This window comes from Chenopodium quinoa, unplaced genomic scaffold (assembly GCF_001683475.1).
Source record: "Chenopodium quinoa cultivar QQ74 unplaced genomic scaffold, ASM168347v1, whole genome shotgun sequence".
NCBI classification, from domain to species: Eukaryota; Viridiplantae; Streptophyta; class Magnoliopsida; order Caryophyllales; family Amaranthaceae; genus Chenopodium; species Chenopodium quinoa.
Window position 1 is genome coordinate 2,284,793 of NW_018743894.1, and position 8,388 is coordinate 2,293,180.

The 8,388-nt window shown below is 33.2% G+C and overlaps 1 protein-coding gene across 1 annotated transcript; it reads right to left on the bottom strand.

Annotated features, from left to right (window-relative positions):
- Window positions 1-1,281: 1,281 nt before the first annotated feature.
- On the bottom strand, window positions 1,282-2,010 carry LOC110686876 (ATP-dependent DNA helicase pif1-like). The gene has a single exon (XM_021863486.1). The coding sequence runs from the start codon at window positions 2,008-2,010 to the stop codon at window positions 1,282-1,284; it is 729 nt and encodes a 242-aa protein (XP_021719178.1).
- Window positions 2,011-8,388: the final 6,378 nt, after the last annotated feature.

Consider the following 8,388-nt stretch of genomic DNA (forward strand, 5'->3'; position numbering starts at 1 on the left):
TCAAGTTTATGCATGCAAAATGTTTGAAATATTAATAGTACTAGTTTGTTGTTTTAAGTGTACAAAATATCTAATCTATATGATTTTAAAATCATTTTGCATGCTTTGATTGTAACACATTGAATGTATGAAATGGATGTTTTGCAAATTTTAATTAGAAATTGCTATGCATGCAGAATGTTAGAAATGAAAAAATAACATCAGTCTTATGCTCTTACTGTACAACATCTAATATGTATGATTCATAAATCAGTTTTCATGCCTTAAACCGATGTTCAAAATACATAAATGAAAGATGATTGTGCATGCATCTGTAAATACTTAAAATACACTTTTTATTATGTAAATTCCCTAAAATTATTTAAGCTTATTATGATTTTAAAGTAAAAAGTTTCATGATGCATACTTAAAACAAATGATTCTCAGACTATGCATGCAGAATGTTAGAAAAATAACATCAGTCTTATGCTCCTACTGTACAACATTTAATGTGTATGATTTATAAATCAGTTTTCATGCCTTAAATTGATGTTCAAAACAAATAAATGAAAGACAATTGTCCATGCATTTATAGATACTCAAAATACACTTTTTATTATGCAAATTCCCTAAAATTATCTAAGCTTGTTATGATTTTAAAGTTGAAAGTTTCATACTGCATGCTTGAAACATATGATTCTCATTCTTAAATTAATAATTTTTAGCATGCACAATTTATATAATAGAGACAATTTAAAATCCATAAACTAAGAAATAACAACGCATGCATATCTATCCAAATCTATAAAGTGATAACAAATTTTATGTTAACACGAAATTTGGATTGATCATACCTATGAATTAGTTGATGACTGATTGTTGTGTACTGAACCTAGTACAGCTTAACCAATCGTTTATGTATTTGAAATTTTTTTTTATGTATAGCATAAGATTAGAATTAGTTGGTTTTTTAGAGAATACAAATGATACTAAACATTGTATATATAGTGAAAAAATAGATGGGAAAAGAATGCATGAAAAAGTTGATGAAAGAAATTTCCACCCCCCTTCCACAAGAGATTGCATGCATGAACTATCTCAGCATGTAATAGTGTTCTAGTCTCCTCCTTTTTCTCCTTTTTTCCTCTGATAATGAAAATAAGATTAATATATCTAATTTTCCACTATTTACATTTACATTTTTGTTACATTTCTCCTGAATTTAAAATCTATATTTTGAACTACAAATATGTTCATGTACATGACTTGAATTTATGGCATCAAAATCCTCATTCATCGGTGTCAATATAGCTCTTGTAGACTGTTTGAACTAAATGGAAACATATCCATTTCAGGAAATGTTACAGCTGTTAGATGTACGTTATCAGCTATTCCAGTACAAAAAGGCTTAACAATATCTAATGGCAGCTCAACAAACGCATCCTCCGTTTTTTGCAATTCACCATATCCAAGTGCCAACAGAAAAGCTGTATATGCAGGATCATCTGTAGCCCTTAAGTTTTCAGTAAGCCTGAACTTCAGTAGTTGTGGCCACAGAGCAGAACTAACTAAACTTGCAGCAACTGCTTCTCTCTGTGATTTACGTGGAACAATTGGAAGAACTTCTCTAAAATCCCCACCAAACACTACTAATTTGCCTCCAAATAATACACTTGAATTGCAAAAATCTCTGAGTAGTGAATCGAGGGATTCAATATTTTCCTTCTTAGCCATAGAAGCTTCATCCCAAATAATCAACGTTGTTTCCCTTATAAGCACAACTAAACTTCCCTGCTTAGGAACATTACAAGTAAGTGAGCTCGAAGGGTCTAAAGGGATTTTAAACAGTGAATGCGCAGTTCCACCAGAAGGAATATTGGCTCCAGCAATACCCGAAGTTGCTGTTGGTAAAACAATCTTATTCATTGATCTAATTTCTACATAAAGAGCATTATATAAAAAAGTTTTCCCCGTTCCACCAGGACCATTTATGACAAAGGCACCAGGATTCCCCTTTGTAACATGATCCATTATGACATTGAATGCAACTCGTTGAGCCTGATTTAAATTTTCTTTACATTCTAAACACTCTTCTGGTATCGGAGCATTCAATGCATCTTCTATATCTTTCGTAACATGTCAAGCATCACCATCATCTTCTACTAAATTATGTAACCCAAAAGCCTTCAACCAACTTCCCATTAACTCAACTAATTGCTCAATCGATCTTACGGTTAAATGTTTCACTCATGCAACATCTGTAGGATATTTATATCGGTAATCCTCTGAAAAAGAATCATAATATTTTGTCCACAAAGATAGAGGATCACTGGGCTGACAAAAGATAAGTGTCGTGGCAAACAATCTTCAAACAACATGAGGCATTTCGATGGCACATCCTTCAGTGAAGCACAATTCAATTGCATCATCTTCTTCCATTAATCCTAAATTTAGTGTTGCCTGCTCAAAAGCGGCATAAATGTGTCCATTAACTGTACGTAGATCTTCAAACGACTTCTGATTTCTGACATTGTGAAGCAGCAACCGAAAATAGTATCTTTCACCTTCAGAAGGTCCAACAAATGCTAACCTTCCAATCTGCATTTTTTTATTCTTTCTTTTCTTCCATAGTTTATCTGATGCATTCCACCAATAGTGCTCTGAAATTCACTATATAGATATCCTGTTCCCAAAGCTGATTTACAATTCATTTTGAAAAACTCTGTTAAACAGGTTCTAGTACGCTTAGCATCTGAAACAATTGAAGTCAGTTGTTCGTGAGGTCTCATCTGTATCAGCTGGGAATTAGGCAAGTGAATAGGAAGAGGTAAAACTGATGGATACATTTCATATAAATCAAAACCAAAAAGACCCCACGCAGCCTTACAAGGTGAAACCCATTGACCTGACTGATAATGTTCAATTTCATCTTGCATGGAACTCTATCTTTTGTTTGGACAATATTGAAAGATATCTTGTCATGGCCTTTATAAACATACTTATACAGATACTTCACTACTTCAATAGTTGAACAAACTTCAACATTTAAGTTACAATTGAAATAATCTAAAAGATATGGATTATACAGAATCACCCATGAATTATCCATTTCAACACCCCGAACTTTAACAGTATCACACGTAGCTCTCCATCGATACAAAGGATATCCATCACTGTTACTTTTTGTCTCTTCACAATTTTTCTTTGGATAACCATACTGACAATGTCCACTTTGTTCTTTATGTTTCATACAAGGGCATTCTGGATTAAGATAACCACATGGACCATGCATCATATGCTTGATCACAATCTCTCTTAAATATCCATTTTCAGAAGATGGAATTTCACCACAAACAAACTTATCAAAGTCATCAGGAGTCTTTATTTTGAATTTTGATTTCAAAATAAAGAGAAAAAGAGCATGAGGTAAACCTCTTTTTTGGAATTCAATAACAGAAATCCTTGTAGCCACTTCTCCAAATATTTGCTTCTTCCTTATTAAATGTTTTAAAGCAAATACCTTTGCCCTAAAAACTCTTAAAATGATATCTGGCCTATTTTGTGCTTCTTCTCCAGCAGCAAGTTATTGTTTTATTTCAGGCCAATTAGGATTGCATGTCATTGTTATAAATAAATCAGGCTTGCCAAACCTTTGAATTAATGACATCGCATTCAGATATCACTTCTTTAAATCTCGAGGGCCACCTATAAACATTGCAGGCAATATAACTCGTCTTCCAACATTTGCTGCACATTCTTCTCCACAATCTATAGTATCAAGAAGTCCCTGATAAAGCCTTATTGTCTGTTCGCTCCTTCGAAAGAAATCTAAGCGTGTATTCTCTACCCGGACGACACTAAAGCCTATATGCATAATATTCTCGAGCTGAAATATGTTTATCTGCCTTAGATGAACCTCCATTTGCACCTACAAATCAATATTTGGAAAAAGAAGGATAAAATTAGCAATAAAAGCATGTATATGACATTTAAAATTAAATATAGTTTATTAATTAGAAATAAAAGATATGAACTCAGATGCCTAACTTCTTCATCTAACAACTCTTCAGTAGTATGGATACTACATGAAGAAACTGGATTTTTCTGAGACTGTAACTGTTGTATTCCACCCATAGATATCTTCTTTAGCCCTTGAGTCCACCCACAATCACCATATGGAAATAGCAAAGGATACTGTAAAAGATCATAGAAACCATAATAGTGTTGGATCATATGAGAAGAATCATCTACACCAGTAACTAATATGTGTGGACTTTTAGACTCACTGGAAGAAGTATTCTCTGGCCAAATAACAGCAACCTCATCTGTAGTTGGAGCATTATAAACATGCTGATTTGGACATGTAGTCTTATTCAGTAAAATCTATGTTGAATCACTAATCGAAAATCCCCTTAAACTTCGAAGAAATCTGGCATACAGATTTAGATTTGTAATCCCCATCAACATAGCCAAAATATTTTCTCTTAACGTAGAAAAACACTTTAAACGATTAGCTAATTCTTGTTGTCCATCATAAAAGTACAATTGCATATACTATGGCCCTTTTTCTCCAAGAACTAAACTTGGAATATTATGATAAATCTGTCCATGTAACTTAAAAACATAGATTCCATTCTTTGTTTCAGCTTTATGATCACCACCCAATGAAGTGAAAGCGAACAAATTATTATACAATCGCACATACTTCCTGAAATGTTTTGCTTCTTCATCTTTAGAAGTTGATAACCACACAAGCTGTGGAGGGTAATCATTAGCAGGAATCCTGATTTCTCCATTATCACAACAGAAGTGAAGTGATTCAAAAGCAAATTTCTTGGCCATACACTTATCACAGTAGGTAGGTGCAGGAAGCAGATAAGACTTAGTAGGAATTTTTTTTCCAATTAGAACATCATATCCCTCTGTGAAAAATATTAACAATGATAATTACAAAGTATTTTTAATACAAATATTTATTGAAAAAATGTAATACTAAAAAATAAAACTCTAAAATTACTTGTTGCTAGGATTTTGCTGATTTCCTTTTCCTAAAAATTTCCATTGGGTTGATCCTGTAACTTTTTAAATAGGATTCAAACAAAAATTCAATAATTTTTTCCTATTAAAATCAAATATCAACAATATACCATTAAGTCCTAAATAACCTTTGAATTTGATCACTACATTCACCCTCCACGTTTGTATTTGTACGACGTTTATTTTTGTTTCCTTTTGCTGTTGAAGCTGCTTATAATTGTAAACATCAAAATCAAAAAATAGAATCTTCAAATCAGTTGTATATAAAGATGCAACACCAAGAATAAGTCACAGAAATTACTTGTCACTTGAATTACAGGTAGTGCAAAAACCTGAAAAATAACTCTTTCATCAGTTACTTCATCAAGAACCCCTATGAAAAATGTGATCAATAAAATTTTTAATTCTGATTTGTTGACATTAATACTTTTTATTATTCTTAAACACATGTAGGAATTCTCTAAGAAGACACTAAAATTACTTGAAACTTCAATTGCGCTGCCTTTTTCTTTTCCTGAATTTTCATTAAGCTGCTCCTCTAACCTTTTTACAAAATTACAAAACGCAAATTCAGTTTAAATTTTAAAACAAAAATTAATAATCGTAATACAACAAAGTATAATAAATTTTTCTCTAATACCGAAGTATTCAACCTTTGAGTACCTTTGCATTTGTTCAGTACATGTTCTCTCCAAATCTACAAGGTGGCTATTAGTGTTTGTCCTTGTTGATGAAGGTGCTTATTAAACATAATAACAAATTCATAAGCAATTATCTCCATCTCAATTCAATTCAATATAAAATATGTTTACTACAAATGAGAGTTTTGAAATTACTCGGCACTTGAATTCCTTTTCTTGTTTTCTTTTTAGACCCATTGACAGCCTCTATTTCATTACTTTCACTTTCCAACCCTATTTGGCGATTAGTCCTGTATTTATATGATGTCGTTGGTGCTCGTAATTATCGATCTACATAATTAGTGATTAACATTAATTTTACAAACTATTGTCCTGAAATCACTTCACTGTAAAAATAAACTTCCCTAGATCTTCATGGTTAGATACATGAAAAAACTCACCCATTTTCTATTGTTCTTTGCAAATTCCACAATGCGTCTCCCTTGCAAGTGTCGTTGTATCAAGCAACCTTTTTTTTTTCTACACGTAACTTGTGTTCTAAGTAATATGAATTTTCATAACAAGACATACCATAAGCTTTAAAAATCCACAAAACTAGATAACAAACTGCAAGAAAGTTCAAAAAAGAAAAAAATAGCAACAACCAAAAAGTGTTCATTATCATTAATTACATATAATCCATTACAACCATTACATAACCAAAATATCTACTTCGAACTCTAATATATGTATTTACTTAAAAGAGTTCAATGCACAAGCATCACAAAAAACTATCTTGTGTAACATAAATAAGCCAAGAAACTTCAATTATAAGATCCAAAAAGAAGCTAATCCAGTTGAAGCAATAAGCAACAAAATACCACACATCAAGCAATTAAAACTTCTTCAATACCAACTTAAACAAAGTCATCTAATCCTTTAAAAGCCTTACATGCTTAAAACGTCCATGTAAATGTTTTGAGTCTTCCTCCTTCGGGATTTCTTCAATGCTGGAATCAGAAATAGAAAATGATTCTGGAACTTGAGATTTTAGTTCAATCTTACTGAAAGCTACAAAAGGTGGATTAGATATTGGAACTTGAGATTCCCCACCAACAGGAACTACACAGTCTTGTTCTACAAGACCTGAAGAATGTTCTAATTGTTCTTTAACTCCCAACACACGTTCCTTCACACTTAAATAACTTTCCCACTCCAAAACACATAGCAAAGCATCAAACCTACACGTCGTTGCCCTATAATTAGCATCCACTATTTCAAGATTAGACACATCAATGAGATAATCAACAGCTTTCCTAGCTAGATCTTGCTTAGCTGCAGCTTGACTCAAATAGTAATCACTAAACAAACACCTAAATCCTGAACTGTTCCTATGCTGAATGATGGTAAACCAAGAAACATATTGATTCGGAAATTGTTCAATAATTTCAATTGGAGTGCACTTTACATCAACACAACTCAAAATAGACTGCAACACCTTATGGAAATAAATAACAAATTTTCTTTTAATGTGTCCAATTCTAGTAGAAATATCTCCATGAAAATAAACCTTTGATTTACCTTTCTCAATTGCCTCCAACTCCTCTTTCTTGTACCCATACAATCAACCACAACGTTCATACATTTGCTTATGTAAAGCAGTTACATCTTCAACAACTATGTCATATCTTTTTATTAGATCATACACAACCTTTTTATCCGCAATTTCACAAGATTCATCTACATTGTCCGTATCTCCACCAAGATAACCAGTAGGAACAACACTACACTCGCTCCTAACAGCCACACAAGCAATGCTTTATCGGAGATTCCACTCCCGAAAGATGAACCTAAGAGAGAATTCACACCCACGGGAACAACTTATGAGGCGAAACGTTTTCCTTTACAAGTGATCGAAAAAAACCAAGAAGAGTAATAGACTCTACACTCCAATTGGGATCCCATATATACAAATGTTCGAAATGCTCTCCGAGAGTGGCGAGATCAAATCTCTCGAACCGAGACCATTCGAATCATTGAAAAGGACAAATAGATATTACTGTCAGTATCATCAATCAGGGGGTCAAACTATCGAAAAATGTTTTAAATTTAAGGATTTAATTCAGAAAATGATTGATGAAAAGAAACTAGTCCAAGTTCCACAAGAAGAGGATGCAAGTATTAATGGAGTTTGGGACAGTGACGAAGAAGATGTCTACTTAAAAGACATGGTAGGACCTCCACCTTCGGTGTCATACGCCATATATGACTTTTCGGTTCAAGAAGATTCATCGACAGACGTCCTCACAAGATCCGGGAGAATGCAACCTCCCGTTTCAACACAACCAATGCCAACCACATAGCAAGTTCCCATACCTATCATTGAAAATAATGATATCGTCAAGCAGTTCAAAAAAACAAAAGTTGAAATGAACGTATGGAAACTTTTTGCCAAATCCCAAGAACATAGGTTGGCTGTAATAAATGTCTTGGACAAAATAGGGATAGATTCTGACACCACTCTTGAGGGGTTGGCCAACTTCCTCACTAGTGATCTACCTAGTCCCATCAATTTGATCACCTTTTGTGACAAGGATTTACCCCCATAAGGTGACAAACACAATAAGGCATTAAACCTCACAGTAGTTTGAAAGAGAATAAACGTCTCCATGACTCTTGTAGACAATGGATCAGCTATTAACGTCTATCCACTTAGAACTGCGAGGATGCTAGGCATAAGGAATGAAGATTT